A 21,826-nucleotide genomic window follows, 5' to 3' on the forward strand; every position below is an offset into this window, starting at 1 on the left:
TTTGACAGACTGCTATGCAAAGCGTACGGATCAGATTAACGAGTAAATTTCCTCTTTGGAAATAAAGTGGTGGCACAGAGTTCCCCACGTCATATGGATACGATAGTAAAACACGACGTACGGATAGGGTTAAAGGACAACACTGGTGGTGGGGCCAAGTCTGAGAAGGACAGCTCTACTGCAGGCTTCACACCAAACAATTTTCGAACAGGATCAACTATAATGAAATTGAAGAGATAAAACTGCTGCAAAATTAATGTTCTACAGTTACCTCTTATTGATGTTACTCTAAGTTAAGCAATAGATTTAAGCGAAATCCATAGTATACCATGCCATTTTTTTTTTGGTGCAAGACATGAAAAGTTGGTGAATGGGACTGGGTTTTGGAATCTAACAACTCTTCCACAGGTCAACAAATACTGGACATTTATCAGAAGTTGGCGGTGTCTCTTTCCTTATCTCCTCATGTACTCCACGCCACTCTCTAGCCTGATGTCCGGTTCATCGACGCGGTCAGCCCCCGACCTCTGGCTACCAGACATGCTGGCCGCGGAGCTGTTGTGCTGATCCATGGGCGTGTAGCCGCGACGCACCAGGTACGAGTACACGGGTGGGTCTGTGGGTTGGATATCCGGCCCACGGGGAGCAGCCCGTGGCTCATCCTCGGGGTAGCGGGGTGCAGGGTAGGCGGGGACCATCGGAACCGTCTGGAACTGAGGTGGGCCGGCCATAACCGGCACAAACTGGCCTGGGGGGTAGCCCGGGTAGGGACCGGCCTGCATAGGGTGCATCGGGGGAGGTGGTTGTGCAGACGGGCCGGGGTGACGGCGAGATGGGCCGTCTCCATCCCGGGAATCTCGAGAAGACGTTTTCTTTGGCTTTAGCTTGTGATGACGTTTGTCGTTGCGTGGTTTCCTGCGCCCGGCCCTCGCCCCGCGACCCCGCCGCGAGTCATCATCGCTACTCTCCTCCTCCTCGCTCTCCTCTTCTGATTCTGTCTCCGATCTCGATGATCTCTCCGATTCCTCCTCTGAAGACACCGGCTTCTTTCTGACGGAATCATCACTCGACTCTGCATTCGACTCTTCCTCGTCTGACGAATGGTCCGACGGGTGATCGCTGATGGCTTCTTCATACGAAGGAGGACGACCCTGTCTCTTGTTCGTGGGGCGGACTCGAGGAGTGATGACCTTCTCCTTGAAATGGTCCGGGCTCTCTGGCTCCACGAAGGAATCGTTTCTGGAGGCATAAGTGGGAGGCCCGTTTCTGTACCTGTCCCTCTCTTCATTCATGAGTCGACGCCTCTGGAAAGTGTCATCTGAGGACGAAAGAAATATTTTTTTTTAAAACAATGTCAGTTATTTCCCTTCACTGACAATGATCTTTTCAATTACAGATTTACAGTCGTTTTAGATTTAGTAAGAGTTTTACAGCACTTGCAACACAATAAGGTCATATAAATGCCGAAGATTAGAGGTGTTGCAACAGAATAACAAACACAAAAAAGGAGGAGAGATAAGGACCATATAGATGTTTGATAGGAGCACCCGCCAACCACCCATAAAAAACAGACTTATTCCTGTATTCCCTGCTATTCATATTGTGACCTAATAATGTGTTTCAAATCTGTCCATTAAAAATGAGAAATGAAGTTACAAATAATAGATAGAATTTGTATAGCACAAATCCCCACTCAACAGCAAGCTCTATGCACTTCACAATCTATACTATTACCCCAGCAGACCTGAAAGCATTCTGAAACAACCTCAACTTCCTGGGAAGCATACAGTGCAAGCAGCCATTTATAGGCGCTAAAATAAAAGATCACAGATGTTTACACAGCAAGCTCACGGAAAAATAAGAATAGATGGAAGCAGATGGATCAGGCATAGCTATATGATGAACAAAGGCGTGCCTTCAGACAGAAAAATTGTTACACAAAGGAGGAAAACTTTTCCTATCTATTATATTAAGTGGAGTACAAGGTTCAAACTACCCTTCCATTTACAGAAACTGTCTTTTGTTCAGTGAAAACTTAGACACACTAAATAAATGTCATGAGTGGAAGTCCACATAATTTGTTTAAATAAAGAGGTGCACACATGATGCTTGGTATGCATTGGCTTTGACCTCGAGGTCTATGAAAGATGAAAAGCAAAAGTTGAAATGGCTACTTAATAAGGTGAAAGCAGAGGAAACGCAACGATATCATTTATTTTTCTAAAATATTACGAAAGAAATGAGCACAATACGCAGATAACTAAGGGAAAAAATAAGGGAGGGTTTCCATAACGAGAATAGAGGGCTAGGGGTAGGGGAAGGGGTAAGGGTAGGGTTATGGTTAGGTAAAAGGTTAGGGTGGTTGCTCGTTACGGAAGTCCTTCCAAAAATAAATATTTCGTGCTATTGTTTTGTGCTTCTACAGACATTATCATATGGAGTACAGGTAAAAAATGGGGAGGGAGAAAGAAAGCATGACCTCAAATATTCAAACAACAATGAAAACTCAGCGAGAAGCACGTAGAGTCATTCAATACACACTGGCTTGACTTAGTCTCAAGACAAAAATAGGTCCATAATGCGAAGCATATTTGAGGCACATGAGAAACACTCTGATCATCAACACAATTTAGACCATTTAAGGGGTGATCTCAAACTGCAGTGCTTCAAGAGGGGCTATGAATCAAATTTACAAACCAGAAACATTTCGATATAAAATCCTAAGCTCATTTAAATAACATCCTGACAAAAGCCCTCTGCATTTGAGCGTTACCACACCTCTAGCCTGCATCATGAATAAATGCTGACATTTTGGCCATAAGAAGTTCTGCGGTTGACACATAGCCTACTCCATCCATTGAAACATCAACACTTAAGTCAGCATGTCCATTGAATAACATCCTGCATGATGACTCTTCTTTTGGGTTTTTTTTTTTTTTTGGGGGGGGGGGTTGTGCACCTCATTTATCATAAATAATAATATGCTGCTGCATGTACTACAACTGTATCCTGATACATCAAATCTTCATTCTTTTCTGAACATATTGGTGGGTAATACAAGCTCATGGAAACAGCTAGAAAAGGATGCGCAGGACAGGCTTCGCTGGAGAAATGTTGTTGATGGCCTACGCTCCACTGGGAGTTAAAAAGGGCAAGAGAGAGAGAGAGAGAGAGAGAGAGAGAAAGAGAGAGAAAGAGAGAGAGAGAGAGAGAGAGAGAGAGAGAGAGAGAGAGAGAGAGAGAGAAAGAGAGACAGACAGACAGACAGAGAAAGAGAAAGAAAGAAAGAGAGAAAGAGAGAGGGAGAAAACAAAATCCTCTCAAAGCTAATGTGAGCACACTTCCAATCAGAGCTAGCTGTGACAAACAGGCAGAACATAGACGCATTATGTGGAAGAGTTCAGCTATAAACCTCTCTGTGCCATATCTAGATGAGCGCGCTCATATGACCTTATGCAGTTGCGAGCGCCAAAAAACTCTTACTAAAAAAGTAAAATCTAGATGTTCACAATAAAAGGCAGAGAAAGCCAGCAGCTAAACGGTAGCGGGAAAGAAACCCCTGCAGGACATTTTAATAGTCTTAAATAGATCACAAAGCTAGGGGAAGAGATCTTAGCAATCTCCTTTCCAACGAGTGAACTGTATATATATATATATATATATATATATATATATATATATATATATATATATATATATATATATATATATATATATATATGTGTGAAAAAAACTTACTTCGATCCCATTCAGCTTCCTGATATTTCATCTTTTCCCTTCTACTTTCTGGTTGTGTCATCAAATCAAAGCACAATTATTATTTTAAAAAGCTGTTTCTGTCTTTTTTTAAAAGAGGATAAAAAGCACACACATTGTAGACAAATAGCGAAGTAAGCCAGCAAAAGCAAGGAAAGGAAACAGGGAAAGGCATATACTTTATCATTTCTTTGGTCTGTAAGTTGAACAATCAACAAATTGGCACAACTGGCACCAAAAAAAAGAAGACATAATTCCTATCTAGAAAAACATAAATTAACCATACACACACACCCATTGAGTTCTTTGATTCATGGCATGCATAAAGTGAAGGTTATATTTCATGGTATCCAAAACGCATGCACCCTGGCCTTGAGCTTATTTCTCATTATTCATACAAATGTGGTAGCCTACAGTGTCTGTATGTATGTAGTATAGGGTTTTACGGCGCTCGCAACTGCTAAGGTCATATGAGCGCGCGAAACAAAAGTTGTTTACTTCGCAAAAGTTCACAGCACGATTGGTTAACTATTTGACTTTAGAATGCTAAAATGTTAAAATATTAAAATTTAGCGTAAATATATTTGTGATTTAAAACAACTCCTATAGGTAACAATAAAAATTTTAAATAGTACGTTTTCATTTTTCATTTTACAACTTGCCATAAAGGCCAATGGCCTTTATAAAATTCAAAATTCTGCGGGGAACAACGACGGAAAAAATATCTTGCAATTTCTTGCATTTATAAAACTTCCTTCGGATCTCTCCAAAGTCTAGACATTCTGTTAAGATGTGTCTAATGGTAAAATCTGTGTCGCATCCGACACAGAACGGCTTCTCATCTCCCTGAAGGAGGTATTTGTGTGTCTGACCCCAACTCAAAGTCAGACCTGAAACTGCTTTAAAAAACCTACCCAATTCAAAGTAGATGAGTGAAGACTTTCATCAAGGCTGTTAGCGTATCATTTATGATTAAGCCTAGTACAGAGGACCAGAAAAAGATTCAGAAACAGGGAGGAGGAACGCACCTGAGCAGAAAGGACCCAACAACAACAATCTTCAGCAACATAAACAAAAATTATGTCAAATGTAAATCTAGTACTTTGGACCCTGACTAGCAATGTGTTAGTTCTCGCTCCAAACACACCTGTAACCATTGTAACTACAGTTCTAATATTTAGAGTGCTTTACTGCTGCTAAGACAGGTGCAAGAACTTTTAGTTTTAGTAAGAGTTTTACGGCACTTGCAACACAATAAGGTCATATAAGTGCTGAAGATTAGAGGTGTTACAAGAGAGTAACAAACACAAAAAAGAAGGAGGAGAGATAAGGACGATAGTTGTTTGGAGAAAAGAAGGAGTAAACCACACTAGAGCACCTGCCAACCATCAACTATAAGAACTTGTAGAGAATCACAAAGCAGACGTATAATACACAGATTGTGAGAAAGAGAACACATTTAGTAAACTGTAAATGGTGCATGTCTGACTTATGACCTAAATCCTTTCTTTCATTAGAGCAAGGAGAATAAAAGTTTTCAATTTCACAGGGAATAAAAAAAGAAATCAAAATGCCCTGTGGCTTCTCAAAATTGTCGGTCACACTGGCTGTCAATGTGATAATGAGCACAGTTGGCCGCTTTTAAGCACAAGGGGGCTATCCCCAAAAATGCCGTTTTGAGAAAATCGAAGGTTAAGTTGTTATTTGTTGTTATCAGTTGTTATTTGTTGTTATCTCGACAAAGATAAATACTCCTGCCACCCACTTTAGCTATCGACAAGATATTTCTTATTGTTTGTTACACACACGAAACACAAGTGAGCGTGTAAGTCACAACAGCAGAAAAAAAAAACTACAGACACATTCAAAAAGAAAGTGGAGACACTCGCCATATCGGAACACACCACTATCACCATCCTCGCTGGCAGGAGCATGGCTGCGCGCGTACGGCTTTGTGTGTCCGCGCGAGTACTGGCTGGCTGGGCCGCGGCTCTGCGTCAGGTCTGTGGACCAGGCATTTGTCGGCTGCGACATCTGACTCCGCCCATCGAAGCCCGCACCTGGTCAGAAGGAGGCGGGTGGTTGGGTGGGTGGGTGGGGGTGGTTGTTTGGGTAGGTGGTGAAGAGCTCTTTCATACATCAGACTCAATATGTGAGGCAGCGTGGTGGAATCAGGCTCTCGTCAACTTTTGGGCATATTGAGTTGTTGGTATCAACTTAAAGCTTGTTCATTTGCCTTGCTTTCAATGAAAAAATTACCCATCCATCTTCAATAGAAGTGGAGATATTTTGGATTGAAGGAGGTGGGGGTCACCTGATTTAAGAGGTAAAATTAGCGAGAAAATGGCCGCCAAAGCTTGGTAAATTCGAAAGCTGGAGAATCCGTGGACACTGTAAATTTATATTTTTGTGTCTTTAATCAACGTTTTCGGTGAAATCCTCTAAGGAATGTGTTTGTAAATGGACATAAAAGGTGTGGAGCCAAAAAATAAAAATTTGATAAAAATTGCAAAGCAGGGAGAAAACTGGAGTTTTCTTCGATTTCATTATTTTGACGAGAGCCTGATTCCACCATGCTGCCTCACATATAAACCCTGCATCTTCCTCCAATACACAAGTTATATAATATACCTAGGTATTTAGGTATGTATGTATGAATGAATAATATCATACTCAATCTATTGTGAAGAACATTTTCACACATCAGACTCAATCTATTGTGAAGAACATTTTCACACATCAGAGTCAATCTATTGTGAAGAACATTTTCACACATCAGACTCAATCTATTGTGAAGAACATTTTCACACATCAGACTCAATCTATTGTGAAGAACATTTTCACACATCAGACTCAATCTATTGTGAAGAACATTTTCACACATCAGACTCAATCTATTGTGAAGAACATTTTCACACATCAGACTCAATCTATTGTGAAGAACATTTTCACACATCAGACTCAATCTATTGTGAAGAACATTTTCACACATCAGACTCAATCTATTGTGAAGAACATTTTCACACATCAGACTCAATCTATTGTGAAGAACATTTTCACACATCAGACTCAATCTATTGTGAAGAACATTTTCACACATCAGACTCAATCTATTGTGAAGAACATTTTCACACATCAGACTCAATCTATTGTGAAGAACATTTTCACACATCAGACTCAATCTATTGTAAAGAGCACTTTCAAACACCCACAGGTCAATTTAATTTATTGTTTTTTGGTTTTGGGGTTTTTTTTTACCTTTTATGTTATTCTACAAACCGTTGATCAAAGGCACAAAAAATATATATTTGCCGTTTCCAAGAACACTCAAGCTTTGGAAGTCAACAAACCCTTAACGGTCATTTTCTCGCTAATTTTACCTCTGACACAAGGTGACCCCCACCTACTTCAATCGCAAATACCTCGACTTCTATTCAAAATAGATTAACAACTTTTCTTTATCAAAAGCAAAATAAATAAACAAGCTTTAAGGTGATATCAATGAGTCCACATGCTTAAAAAAATTAATATGCCCCCGATTCCACCTGGTCTTGACAAAAATGATGAACAATGTCTCACTGTAAGATCCAAGATCACGTACATTCCTCAGCCTTGAAAAATCTCCACAGATATTATGATATCACCAGGAGCATGGAAAAGATATCTGTCTACCTACCAGTCAGTTTTTGACATAAAATGTGAAGTGCACAAGAGGACATTTTTCAAGGAAATATTTTTCTAAAATGAGAGAGGTCAAAGCATTTCTGTCCGAACAAGAGATCAGATTACTCTTTGTCTTTATAATGATCTACATGGAGGTAAGTAAAATTCAAAAGAACCCTGTAGTTCATCTTATCTTTCTACAATATCAGTCCATCCATTTATGAATAGTTAAGTCTTTCAGTTTTAGTAAGAGTTGTACGGTACTTGCAACACAATAAGGTCATATAAGTGCCAAAGAATAATGTAATGTGTTACAAGAGAGTAACAAACACAAAAAAGAAGGAGGAGAGATAAGGACAACAGATGTTTGACAGGAAAGAAGGAGCAAACCAAACCAGAGCACCCGCCAACCACCAACTTATATTTAAGTGTGTACAGCCATAAATATAAAGACTTCATATATAAAAATTAAAAAAGACCAAGAAATGAAAAGGTTAGATTTTTCTTGAAATATATCTTTTTCTTGAAATATATCTTAGCATCTTTCCCACACTATATTTCTCAAGGACACATGACAAATCTGAAAAGCAAAGCAAATCAAAGTGCACCATACAAAAGTAGATAAACACCCTACAAAAGCTAAGCATGTTTCATATTTTGCATAACATCTCACTGAGCAGTTACACTGTCAGAAGAAAGGATCAGGAATTATTCATGCATTGAGGATAATAATATCTGTGGAGGAGAGAGGAGGGAAATAAGAAGGTACTCCAAAAAATAAGGAGAGGACGGAGAAAAGCATGCGGAGTAAACATCTGTGAACTTTGAACTCTGCATTTGATACAGGAACAAAATTAAATATCTGTTCTTTGCTCTTTGTTGGTGAAACTGACCAAGTTTAATTTGCTAGTGAAACGGATGATGTACAAGTTGCTAGTGAAACTGACAATGTATAATTTCCTCGTGAAACAGGCAATGTTTAATTTGCCAGTGAAACTGACGATGTTTAATTTGCTATTGAAACTGGCTGGGTTTGATTTGCTAGTGAAACTGACGAAGTTTGCATATATAATATGGCATTTATATATATATATATGGAGTGGTTAGGTTCCTTGCTGTCATATATATATGACAGCAAGGAACCTAACCACTCCACCACAGACAACATTATCAGAGTCATCGGGTCAATGAGGTTGTGGTGATCTGCCCAAGTATCTCAGTTTTGATAATATAGTTTTAGTAAGTGTTTAACGGCACTTGCAACACAATAAGGTCATTATAAGTGCCAAAGATTAGCAGTGTTACAAGAGAGTAACATACACAAAAAATAAGGACGGGAGATAAATAAGGACGACAGATGTTTAATAGGAAAGAAGGAAAGAAGGAGCAAACCACACCAGAGCACCCGCCCACCACCCACAGTTTTAACAATTTGCGGGGGAGGGGTTTTCCACACGAGAAACTCAATACAAAACCCACATGCACGTTACAACATCAATTCTCAACCCACAACCCTACGACTATTTGACAACCCCAACAACCACGTCTTCACAAAATAGGTTGATAAACTTAAATCAGATCTCAGCATGCTCACAACTTTTAAGAAAATGTTCCTGTTGACAAATCCCCAAAATACTTTCCTTGAAAACTACAACTACACCCAAACACCATTACAAAGAACAAAGCATATATTATTGACTTCTGGACCAAAGAGAGCACACAATACTAAAATTTAGTTAATTCAAGCTCTGAGAGCATTTTAGCCATAAATAATTCAGTAAGATTGGGGGTATGCAAGAAAAATTGAACAACAATGCGTTCCCTAAAAAGAGACAAAATGAATCCTTTTTTTGAGCGTCAATTGGGCTGTTACAACCAGTCTCATGGATGAGACAAATGAATGAGAACAGCAAATGACCCTCACCATCAGATGGAAGAAAAGAAACAAAATATAGAAGTGGGTGGTTGGCGGGTGCTCTGGTGTGGTTTGCGTCTTCTTTCCTATCAAACATCTATCGTCCTTATCTTCCATTCTTCTTTTTTATGTTTGTTACTCCCTTGTAACACCTCTAATCTTCAGGCGCCCATATGACCTTATGCATTTGCGAGCGCCGTAAAACCTCAACTAAAACTAAAACAAAATAGAAAGTAGTTCCAATTTTGTCTTTCACACAGCTGAAATACAAAGCATCCCGTCCTCTTTGCAAAAGTGGAATATATGCCTCAAAGACAGAGGTAAGTAACACATGTATTTCCTAACATAGAGCAATCTTTGTGTGATCTTGTTGCATAATAAAAACATGGACAGTAATGAAATAATACAAGCAGAACTGACATACCAGACCCATGAAATAAAAAGAGCCAGAAATAACATAGTCCATTAAAACATGTCCATGGGGGCTCTCGTGGCCTAGTGGTTAAGGTGTTCGCCTCTCATTCAAATGTCTCGGGTTCGAATCCAGGTAGCCACAGAAAAATTTCCTTCACTAAAATTGTCTTCTTTCACCTCCTTTCCTGCTCTCTAACAATGTTCTGTCGTCTGCTTTCGTCTCCACTTTCTGCCCCCATCCCCTCATCTCCTTTGCCCCCTCCACTGGGCTCCTGACTCTCTCTGCAGCCTTTCTACAGCTACTCCATGGCTCCTTCTTTCTCCTGTATTTCAGCCACACCCTCGAATTTCAGGTAGGAAAGATCTACACCTAGCCTTCTCGAACAAGAGCCAAAAATCTTGGAGGTCCCGTGTGCAAGTTTGTGAACGTTAAAAACCCCTTGATGTTCTAAAAACGATAAGTGCATGCTTTGGCTACCAGGCGGGCAAAATTCAAAATTTCCTACCCACTGAAAATGTTTAATGTGTCCCGCGCGCTCATATGACCTCATGCAGTTGCGAGTACCGTAAAACACTTACCAAAAAAACCACACAAAAAAACCAAAAAAACCCATGGCCATACCTGTCTTCATGACCGCCAGCTGATGCGTCTCCCATTCCTTGTTTTTGCCGTAGAAAGAGCGGAAGGAGCACACCATCACAATGACACAGATGAGAAGTATGAGGAGGTAAAAGCCGCCGATCAGCCCAACGATGATCGCTTGTTCGAATTTGTCAAAATAGAAGTCGGTGCCGTAGTTGTTTTCAAAGCCTGGCTCAAGACCACCTGGGAATAAAAAACACGGGTCATTAATATTTGGGGACATAGAAAGTTGGAGCAGAGCTGTCAAAGTACTTTTAAAAAGGTACTTCAGTACAAATTTAAGTACAATCTAAAATAGGTACTTAAGTACAGTAAAAGTACTTTCCTGTAAAATGTACCTGAGTACAAGTACTTTTTTAAAAAGTACTTATGAGTACATTTTGAGTACTTTCTGCTAATATGTTAAAACACTTCAGTGCTAAAGCAAAACATCATATTGAATAACATATCCAGTATATTTGACAAATTAGGCCATTTATTACTAAAAATGTAAACAGTTTTCAAAGCGTTTGAATATACGCACTGAACGTAGGAGGAAAATATTATGGTCCGTGAAATTGAAAAGAAAATACCAAACAAACAGATGCAACTAGTGAGTAAGTGATATTATGAATAGAACTTGTTTGAGCAAGACAATGAGATCAAATGTAAGTGAGTCCTAGAGGTCGGAAAGTGGGAAAAGTATCCAAATTGGAAAATGTAGAGACAAAGTTGCTCTTAAGAAAACATAGAATTGATGAAAATGGCCAGCAGAGAAATGGAAAAGTGCCTTGAATTCTTCATTAACAAATCCTCAAGGAATCAAGGTAGCCTTAAGCACAAACCACAAAAAAAAGTTAAAAAAGAAATTTAGGTAGCCTAAAAAATTGTTAGATATACTTTGAGAACTCAGTTTCAGTTTCAATTGATTATAATAGTGGTAAGACAGATTTTGGTCACACTGTGCAGTCCACGGCACCCATGGCAAACCAAAATACATGTACATGTAATTTCCTAGAGTCCAGTAGGTGTAGTGTAACCAAAGATTCTCTACTACTGTAGTCTCCGCCTTAGATCCCAGTGCTCGGGAGCAAGGGAAATACGGGATCTTAGCCGACGAAGCCAAGGAAGAATCTACAGTGACCTATGAACTGTCGTGACCCCTGGGTGGGTTTATGACATTTGGCGAGCACAAAGAGAGATCAACCTTGATGACCAATCACAGTGGCATGAGGCATGCCATATACACTCATTAACCTATCGTGAGTCTTGAGATCTTTATCTACGTTTATCCAGTTGCCCCTCCCCTTTACCTGTCCAAATATTGTAGCCTTCCATCTCTGATTGAGTCACCCCGCCTTTGTCGTTACGCACCATTACATTGTGACCACACCAATTAAAATTCAGGCAGTCTCGCAAATTCGGGAATAAAGAAAAACTGCTTTCAAGGGTCAGGGAAGAGTTCACAGTTCGATGTGAACCTGCCTGGAGCGAACTTGTAGGGCCTATACCCACCCAGCGAGTGATGTAAGTTTAGGTGGCGAGCTCAGATGCGAGTGCAATGGTTGGGGAAAAGAAACGCATCGCTCAGTTCACACCTCGGTGTGATCCCATCTGGGGTAAACATTGTTCTGTTTCATGGAGTTTTACAATGCTCGTGTGATCACATTCACGAGAGTGGCTGGTCTTTGACACGACGAGCAGTTCTTTGATCTCAAGCTTTAACTCTTGGTTGATCGGCTGTGCCCGCCCGGGTGTTTTTTCCGTAAATTATGATCAGAAATGCCGGCACTTACCCTTTTATTAAGCTTCAAAAGTACTCAAAATGTACTTTAAAAATACTCGAAAATACTTTTATAACAAGTATCAGAGTACAGTAAAAGTACTGGTTCTCAAAATATACTGGAGTACAGTAAAAGTACCGAAAATTGTAACGTACTCCGTTACAACCAGCTCTGAGTGGGAGAGAGTGGGAGAGAGGGGGAATTCCCCCCCCCCCCCCCCCCCCAAAAAAAACAGACAAAAAATTTCACAAACTATCATTATCATCATGAAATAAAACTTAGGTACATACCTCTGATAGGATCGACAATGATTTCCACATCAAAGTTCCACTGCTCAATGTTATCTCTATTCATGATGAAGGTCGCTGTGTTGCCCGTGGTCTGCATGGTTCTTCGATTCAAACCCACTTTGTCGCGGCAGTCGTACGATTGCTGAACGTTGGAGATACAAGAAAAATTTGAATGAGTCGAAGAAAAAGAAAGTTAAAAATAACAGTATTAGTTTTACTGAGAGTTTTGCGACACTAGCCTTTTAAGACAAGGGAGAAAAATCTTGGAGGTCCCGTGTGCAAGTTGTGCACATTAAAGATCCCTTGGTGGTCCAAAATCGTTAAGAGTAGGCTTCGGCCGCCACCCGAGCAAAATTCAAAATTTCTTACCAACTGGAAATGTTTAGTGTATCCCGCGCACTCATATGACCTTACGCAGTTGCGAGCGCCATAAAACATTTTTAAAAAACAAAAAAAGAACCTCAAACAAATAATCATGGTTCGTCATTTACTTCTTTACTGCATCTAAAACACTCAAAAATCTTATATTATAACCATGTCTTTCCCTGTCACCCATCTGTTAATGTTTTCCCCAGTAGGTTCCAAGTAAGCTACCTCTACCTCCTTTTCCCTCAGTGCTTCCAATGAGAGCTACATTTGAAGAGGGAACATAGAATGATCTTTAAAATAACCTGCTCAGTAGGCCTATTATAAACTACATCAAATGTTGTTGTTGTTGTTGTTATCGATCCAGCAACAGCTGGGCTCTCGCCCTTGTGTCCAATGCCATGTAGTGATAAGTGCAGGTTTGCTGCAGTTGCTGTAATGTTCCATAGAGTGTGTTGTCAATGTTAGGTCTCGGAGGGAGAAAGGCAGCTCTGATATCATTTAGGGCTGTGCAGTGGAACAGGTGATGCTCCAGAGTCTCATATGCATAGTCACACAAGGGACACATTGGGGGAAGTTTCGGGTTTATTCTGTTCAGGTGGAAGTTGAGCTGTATATGTTCTGTTCGTAGGCGGAAGATCGTGGTCTGTTTCTTTCTCTGAAGTCGGTTGATATTGTCATTCCTTTTTGTTGTGGTCATATGTGTGAAAACTGCTCTGCCTGTCTTTCCAAGGGCCCATCCGTTCATCCAATCTTGTTTGTTATTGCTTTTGAAGATTTGTTTTGCAGTGTTGTATGAAGTTGGAGTGTTGGGTTGTTCCTGTCTAGATCCCCATTTGGCAAGTGTGTCTGCTCTGTCATTTCCAGTTATGTCTGAGTGTCCGGGGACCCTCTGCATTACTAGATTGATGCCACAGGATATTATCAGATGATGGGATCCAAACAGTATATGGGTCAAATTATGGTTTAGATGATGGTCATTTTCTATGGCTTGTAATAATGAAAGTGAGTCAGTGAAAATCACAATACAGTGCTGTTTCAATTGCCATCATTTCTGCGTCTTTGTTGCTGCATTTCTCTCCACAGGCTGCAGAGATCTCATTGGAACTTCCATCTGGGTACTGTATTAGTATTCCATATCCGGCTTTGGTTGTACCTTTGAATGCTGAGCCGTCCGTATAGACGTGTATCCAGTCATCTGAATAGCTGTCGATTGTTTGATGTGATGCAAGCATCAGCGTCACTGGGTCTGAAGATTTTGTGCTCTTGTCTTTGAGAGATGTTGTAATGATTACTACTTCAAATGAAAAGAAGCTAAATACACATGCAAGCACACACGAAAGCACACAAGCACACACACATGCATTATATTAGTATGCACACACACACACACACACACGTGCATTATATTAGTATGCACACACACACACACACACACACACACACACACACACACACACGCACACACACACCACACACACACACATAAACACACACACACGCTTTCCTAAAAAGACTACTTACCAACAACAGCTGAGCCCCATCCCCATCGTATATAGCGACGCGCGTTGTACAATCACGAATGTCCATTGAACGCACTTCAATGTTCAAAATGGTGCCTTCAAATTGGCCTTCTGACTTCAACTTGATGGTGCAGCTGGAAGGTCCAAGACTCTGGGACGCGCCTCCATGACCTTCTATCGTGGCCTTGAAGTTGTTGATGTTCCTGATTCCCGTATTGCAGTCGCTGTTGCTGTCAAAATAAACTGGAAAATAGCAGAGAATAAATATCAATTAATACTTGTGTCATAGTTTTCGTACGAGTTTACAGCACTTGCAATACAAAAAGGTCATATAGGTGCTGAAGATTAGAGGCGTTACAAGAGAGTAACAAACACAAAAAAGAAGGAGGAGAGCGAGATAAGGACAATAGATGTTTGATAGGAAAGAAGGAGCAAACCACACCAGAGCACCCGCCAACCATCACTACACTTGTGTGAATTTTTTTTTAAAACAACTACTGAGTGCAGACATAGTTGTTTTATGACTGCTGTCAAAACAAAATGGAAAAAAGCAGAGAATAAAAATCAATTACACTTGTGTGACTTCGTGTGACTCTTCAGGGGTTCGAGCCGCGGGCCCGACGATGTGTCCTAGGGAAAGGCACTTTACACAAATTTTCCCCACTTCACCCAGGTGGGAATGGGTACCCAGCCATAGACAGCAAAAGATCTTGTCAGTATATTAGTGTTTTAGCACCTATAAATGGCTGCATGTACTGTATGCTTCCCAGGCAGTTGAGTTTGTTTCAGAATGCTCTCAGGTCTGCTGGGGTAATAAAATAGATTCTGAAGCACATAGAGCTTGCTGTTGAGCGGGGATAAGCGCAATACAAATGCTATCTATTATTATTATCATTGATCGATGTCTGTTGTAGATCTGATACTTGATGATGAAGATGACTTTATTTTCAAAATTGTTGAGCTTATACACCATCATTATTACTTTCAACACTCCTAAAGAATGCAAAACAATTTTTTTAAAAATATTTTTTAAAAAAGACAAAGGAACAAAACAAGAGACAGTGTGGAAGGTACAGCGCATTTGTAAAGCCACATGATATCTCATTAAATTAAGTCCTTTTGGAAACATACTAGGCATTCTTTATAAGCAGAAAAAAGGCAAAAAGAAATGCAGTACAGCAAAGATCAGAAAGCAAACTTGGACTTTTGAGCTGATATACAACAACACTCAGAAACAGCCAGGTACCGAACAAAAATTCTTTTCATGCCCAATGGTAAATAATCAGGAAAGGTGGCACTAATAAGATTGCTTGTTCTGCTTCTTTTTTCTCTCCCTAAGACCAATCCCCATCCTCCTTGCCCAAACTGCAAAGATTTTTACACAACTATTTTCTGACAAATAAGTTTTGTCTCTCACCTTTCTTTAGTCAAATATGATTTTTTTTTTAGGTACCATTGTTGTTTAACACTAACTAAAGTCCATAATGTTACACTGGCAAAATTAGAACAATCAAGGCCTCCATTGACACAATTTTGATCATTTAGGAGGCGGGCTTCCGACCTTGCCTATGGAAGACAACCCAGCTGAGAATAAAACATCCCAGCAGAAAGACCGAGATACTCAATAAAACATTTTCACTGCACTTGGAAATCAATCTCAGGTCTCTTGCAAGCGACAACGAAGCTCCTGACCGCTACACCACATCATCATCATCATCCAGTGCCAGATCTGCGACAGACATCGGCGATCATGATTTTCCATTCATTCCTTTGCTCGGATGCTCTCAGAAAAGCTACGTTTCCCTGATTTTTCCCTGTTACCCATTTGTTTAGGTTCCCTAAGTATGTTGTTCTGGGCCTACCCCTGCCTCGCTTGCCCTCAATTTTGCCAGTGAGAGCTAGATGTTCAAGACCCTTATGTCTATTCAGGTGTCCCAAAAACTGCATTTGTCCTTTCCTGATTGTTTTTAACATTGAGCGTCCCACGTGGGCTTCATCAAGCACTACTTCATTTGATTTCTTTTCCTTCCACGATACTCTTAGCAGTCTCCTAAGAAACCACATTTCTGTTGCCTCTATTTTATTTTCACTGTCTTTAGTGATTGTCCAGCATATGCAAGTGAATTTTGTTTGGTTATGTCCTGTCCCCGTTATTTTATGCATGCAAGAAAAGTTCTGAAATTATGCAAACTGAGCCCAAAAAACGTGAAATTATGCAATTCTGTTAATTTTAACAAAAAATTATAAAAGAAAATAATCAGAAATTATGAAAAAAATGATCAAATTTTGCGAAATTAAGCAGGCTGCATAAAACCTTGGGGACAGATAATATGTACATCTGCTTTCTTTCTCAACAGTGAAGACATGTTTACAGGGCCTACAACTACATTACAAAGCATCTTAATCTTTGTTTTATGTTTTAGAAAGTGTTTTGCAGCACTTGCAACACAATAAAGTCATATAAGTACAGAAGATTAGAGGTGTTACAAGAGAGTATCAAACACAAAAAAGAAGGAGGGGAGATAAAAATGACAGATGCTTGATAGGAAAGAAGAAGCAAGCCACACCAGAGCACCCGCCAACCTCCACCATCTTAATCTAAAACATGGTAAAGTCACACACTAAAGCACACTGCAGCGTTAAGGGTAGAAAAGAAGAACTCAATTAACAACAGAGTAAATAGCCTAATAATAATATAGCATTTGTTCTGTATAGCTCTTTACAATCTATACTATTACCCCAGCAGACTCAATAGCATTCTGAAACAATCTCAACTTTCTGGGAAGCATACAGAGCAAGCTGCCTTTTATAGGTGCTGAAACAGTAACATACTGACTAGATGTTTCGCCATCTATGGCCAAGTAACTATTCACATCTGGGTGAAATGAGAAAAATTAGAGTATAAAGCCTTCCCCAAGGGCACAACATCGGGCCTGAGGCTTGAATTTAAACCCCGAACTCGCAATTTCATGATTACAAGAGCGCTAACAGCTATTTTAGTTATAGCAAATTATACTTGAGATACTTACACAGGTTTCCACTGCCTTGCTGGTTGATAGGATCGTTGTTCGGACCAGAGAAAATCGGATTCTGACCCCAGGCTGCTCCTGTCATGGCCGCAGTCACCACCACCAGCACACACCCAATCTGGTGAAACGACGCCATTGTCTGGTCGTATCGTTGTTGTTATATTATTTCACCCTCGTTCATTCATCCATGTGGCTGAAGATAACATTAATGTATCACAAAAGTGTCAAAACTATGAAGAGCGGTGAAGAAAAGGGTCTAAATGTTAAGAATGTATTAAAAAGGAAAGGAAGAGGCTAGCCGTACTTAATGACGGCTAGACTGCGAGTCTAGCCGTACTTATTCTTAATATGATAGCTAGACTGACCATTTAACAAAAAATAGGCCTACTGAATTGTAAATATACATTTTTAGTGTGCAGTACCTAAAGTATTTGTATTTGAGACGAAACCAGGTGCCTTAATGACAGTGCATGTATTTTAAAACTCCTGTTTTCTAATGTTAATAGGGCCTAAGATAAGTACGGCTAGACTGGCTGTCTACCCGTACTTAAGGACGGCTAGACTGTCAGGCTAGCCGTACTTAATATTGATGGCTGAATTGTAAATGAAATTTTTAGTTTGCAATGTCTAAAGTATTTGTATTTCAGACAAAACAAAAAGGTGCCTTACTGACTTGCATGTATTTGAACCTGAATAATTACTAGATCTAGATCTAATGAGACCTGTGCACTTAACAGGCTTTAGTCGATAGGACCAAACCTAGATCTAAGTACGGCTAGACTGGCAGTCTAGCCGTACTTAAGTACGGCTAGACTCTCAGTCATTATAGTTTTTGCAAATAAAAAACAACAAAACAAGACAAAAAGTTTTCAAAATAATATCATGTACTATAACTATGACACTACCTTATTTCGAATATAATGTAACGGATGAGAAAAAAAGAAATAATAACAGTTTAACAGGCTACACTGTGTATCTTTTTGAAAGAAAAGAGAGGAAGAAAGAAACTGATCAGTAATAAAAACCATGGCACACAATAGGCCTACTACCACTACAAATTCTCTACTTTTGACTACTAATAAAACTGTTGAGTATCAGCAGAGAGATATCTGAACGAAGAAGGAAGATGGACTGATGGATCATTACGTTTTATGTATCCCTCTCATCCCATTGGCCTTGACAGCGACAGGCAGGGTTGGAAGCCCGTCTTCAAAATGATTAAAATTTATATTGTGTTGAGGGGGACGAAGAAAAATACTTACATAACTCTAAAAGCCTTGAGTTTTTTCTACTGTTTCCCGGAGTTTATTTTCTACAGTCACCTAAACCTAGTGCACTATCTATATATATATGTCTCATTATAGCCCCAAAAAAGCTTGCCTCCAAATAGTGGAAACAAAGGCTTAGTCACTACTTGGTTTCGAGACAGTTCCGAAAAACAACAAGAACTAGAATGATATAAAACAGAACAGTTGTCACTAGAATCTAGTACTGGACACTCCCAGCGTCCGATGGGTTCAAAGAGTTAAATATAAGAAAGACGGGCTTGAAATTTGAAGAAAGTATGTATTTCTTTATCTGAGACTAATATAATAGAAGGGGTAAGTCACAAAAAGTGGTCCAAAAAACAAAAAGGAAAAAAAAATCTAGATTTCTATATCTAGACCTCTAATAATTACATGCATTCATAGTCTTAAAATTATCTCTGATACAAGGTGAATTAATGGCCTTAATTATTTCTCCCAAAACTAAATAACGATTTGAGAAAGAAAAACAATTGGCCTAATTAGTTGAGTCTGGCATCATCACATAACACCGATATTAGACCTATGGGTGGCCAACAACAACAATACTTACTAGATCTAGAATCTAGATCTAGATTCTAGATCTAAGTCAAAGAATTGAATAGTCAGTGGCAAAACATACAACAAACATGTCACCAACAGGTAGGTTAGTCTATTTACTATTTATCTAGTCTAGAAGAGCCTTTCTTATAATTGTGAATAGATCTATATTATTCTTTTCCTTGAACAAAATGGAGTAAAAACTATAAGGACGGACATAGCCTACCATTGCCAGGACTCTCCAAAAACTTTTTATTGGCAAGACAATCTTCCGTTGTGCCGTGTCGCCATTTTCCTGTCACAGCTTTGGAAGGAAAGGTAAAAGCTGGAAGCGATCACTTCCTCAAACAGACGTGCAGTACTGAGTTTTAATAATCTAACTGAGAATTATAGGCCCTAAGACCCCGTTATCGGAAAAAATAGCCCTGTGTATCAATAGAAATCAAAGCAAAAGAACCGGGTTCTTACAAAAAGTTGTTATCTTTTCTGTTTTCATGAGTTTTATTCAACAAACTACCGAAGTATACAAATACCTGTATCCCAATAACTTATATCGGTTATTTTCTCCTTACCAGGTGACAACAAACTGCACACCTGCGACAGGTTCGAAAAAGTAGGTCAACTGTGCTTCTCTACCTGGGCTAAGCCGAAGTGTGCTTCCTGTTGGTACAAAATATGGCGGAGACAACAAGGAAATGATGCCAGAGAGACCTGGATGAATGTAAACATTTATCGTTTAGTCTTTTATGTTTAAAGGCCATTATTGTACCAGACTTGGCTTATAAAGTTTTATAAAGGGACTGGATATTGTTAACCTCTTATGTAGTGTATCTCTTTCTTTCTCACCATTTGTTTTCGTTCTATTTAATTATTTTGTTTCCACTTCAGTCTACTTCTGTTGTTGTAGTTGTTGGAATTTATAATGAACTTTTTAAAGGTGTAAGGAGAGTAACTTTCTATTCTTTACAATATATTTTGACGGACAGGGCTAAAAATGATAATACATGTAATACTTTGTATACACTGCGTCATATTAGTCTTGTTGTTTTATGCTGGCCTAGTATTTTTAGAACCAGTGCTGTTCTTCTTTAATCATTGTAGCCTAGATCTAGTACTTATAAATGTTATGTACTGTGTTATGTTGTTCGTGTGTAACTGTAATCTAGATATCTAGTTACTTTTTAAGAAAGTGGCTATGCTCACCCGCCCGGAAGTTCTCGCAAGATCAACTCCTCCCCTCTTCTTTCTCTCTCTGTCTCTTTCTGAATACTGTCTATCAGTGTGGACGATCAAATTGACCAAAACAAAGTTAAAAGATGATGTTAAAACACAAAAGTGGTTGTCTACAAAGATGCTACGACTATTTAACTTTTCGAATCGAGCCAAACTACGCGGGTCGCCATTTTGTTTTGCCCGGAAATTCTCGCGCTACTCCTCTCTCTCTTTCTCTCTCTCTCCACTGCCCACAGACAAAATTGTACGCCTTTAGTAGGCTACAGTTGTAATGGAACGTTTGTTCATGGCACAGAATTCTACAATTTTCCCTCACAGTGTAGAATTCTATGGGTTTAGGGTGAACGCAAAATTTGAACGCGCACCGGGTGAGAATAGCCACAAGACTCGCCTGCACTATTCTCACTCCGGGTGAGAATAGAGGTGGCCACTTTTTAAACTGTAGGCTTGGTGTCGGATCTTTTTGGCTCTTTTGTTTGAAAAGATGATCGTTGGCACTTAAATGACCAAAATGACAAAAATTGAGTCGATAGTGCCGTAAAACACCTACTCAAAAAGATGATCGAAAGACTTTAATTTTTTTGTATTTGTCGTTTTCATGAAACAGACCTCTTTATATTTAGACTCATCTGCTGAAAAACACTTAAACCTCTCAGAGTTCCGTTCTGATCCGATCATGAATTGCTTGAGACTTTAGGAAGAAACACAAGAATTGAAAAGACAAGAGGATCATATGACCATACCATACAGCCATACATAATATTATATATAGATCTATGTCTAAGATGACTACTTTTTTATACTGGATAATGAATGGTCGTCTTTGGCAGGTTCGAATGTAGATGATTTTAAAAAAATAACACAGGCAATATTACTTACATCTTGTTACAAGTATTCATATATGACCTTAGAGCATGCATCAGCAAATAACATTGGAGTTATAGTCAGAATACTGAGTATGTGTCTAGCTTAAAGTTATTATTGTTTATATTATTACTGTTCGTTTTTATTATGCATGTGACTGTTACACTGCGTGTGTGTACATATTTTTGTGCGTGTGTGTGTGTATGTTTGTGTGTGTGTTTGTGTGTACATGGTGAAACACCAAACCAATGTGCAAGGATCTGGACAATAAAGATGTAACTTACTGTTTGGGCAAAAAATGAGAAGAGTGAGAGCCAAGAAGTGTGTCACACTGTAAGGACAACAATAGTTGGTCGTATTGGGCAGGTTCGAGAATATAATTATATAATATTTGTTTTCATATATTTTTTTTTTATAATTATATTTTTTTTGGTGCATCCCACAGTCAACATTGTTCAGGAAAAAAGGAGCACAGACTGAATCCAGAAGTGTGTCACATTCACACGAGGGACGGGCGGATGAG

The 21,826-nt window shown here is 39.3% G+C and overlaps 2 protein-coding genes across 4 annotated transcripts in view; one reads left to right on the forward strand and one right to left on the reverse strand.

Moving 5' to 3' along the window:
• Window positions 1-335: 335 nt before the first annotated feature.
• Window positions 336-19,524, reverse strand: LOC101864039 (nucleolar and coiled-body phosphoprotein 1). 3 transcript variants are annotated; one of them, XM_005112313.2, is made up of 7 exons: window positions 19,433-19,524; window positions 17,363-17,555; window positions 14,335-14,576; window positions 12,445-12,586; window positions 10,371-10,574; window positions 5,661-5,816; window positions 336-1,318 (listed from the first exon to the last, which is right to left on the reverse strand). In XM_005112313.2, exons 2-7 carry the CDS (start codon window positions 17,496-17,498, stop codon window positions 456-458), a joined length of 1,743 nt encoding a protein of 580 aa, XP_005112370.1. In that variant the 5' UTR covers window positions 17,499-17,555; window positions 19,433-19,524; the 3' UTR covers window positions 336-455. The 3 variants fall into 3 exon arrangements, with proteins under 3 accessions (XP_005112370.1, XP_005112369.1, XP_005112371.1); XM_005112312.2 differs by having other exon boundaries at window positions 5,646-5,816; XM_005112314.2 differs by lacking the exon at window positions 5,661-5,816.
• A 327-nt stretch (window positions 19,525-19,851) lies between these two features.
• The window catches only part of LOC101845973, a gene marked incomplete in the record, with an annotated part of 19,329 nt that continues 17,354 nt past the window's right edge, over window positions 19,852-21,826 (forward strand). The window contains 2 exon segments of the mRNA XM_013090353.1: window positions 19,852-19,927; window positions 21,749-21,826.

Source organism: Aplysia californica, unplaced genomic scaffold (genome assembly GCF_000002075.1).
Source record: "Aplysia californica isolate F4 #8 unplaced genomic scaffold, AplCal3.0 scaffold01235, whole genome shotgun sequence".
In the NCBI taxonomy this organism is placed as follows: Eukaryota; Metazoa; Mollusca; class Gastropoda; order Aplysiida; family Aplysiidae; genus Aplysia; species Aplysia californica.

Excerpts from the sequence above, each read along its gene's own strand:
- LOC101864039 (XM_005112312.2), bottom strand. The coding sequence starts at position 17,498 with ATGGCGTCGTTTCACCAGATTGGGTGTGTGCTGGTGGTGGTGACTGCG. Across the intron at positions 5,817-10,370 it reads GCTGGCGGTCATGAAGACAG|GTGCGGGCTTCGATGGGCGG; the intron begins GTATGGCCATGG and ends CCTTCTGACCAG. Across the intron at positions 1,319-5,645 it reads TAGTGGTGTGTTCCGATATG|ATGACACTTTCCAGAGGCGT; the intron begins GCGAGTGTCTCC and ends TTTCGTCCTCAG.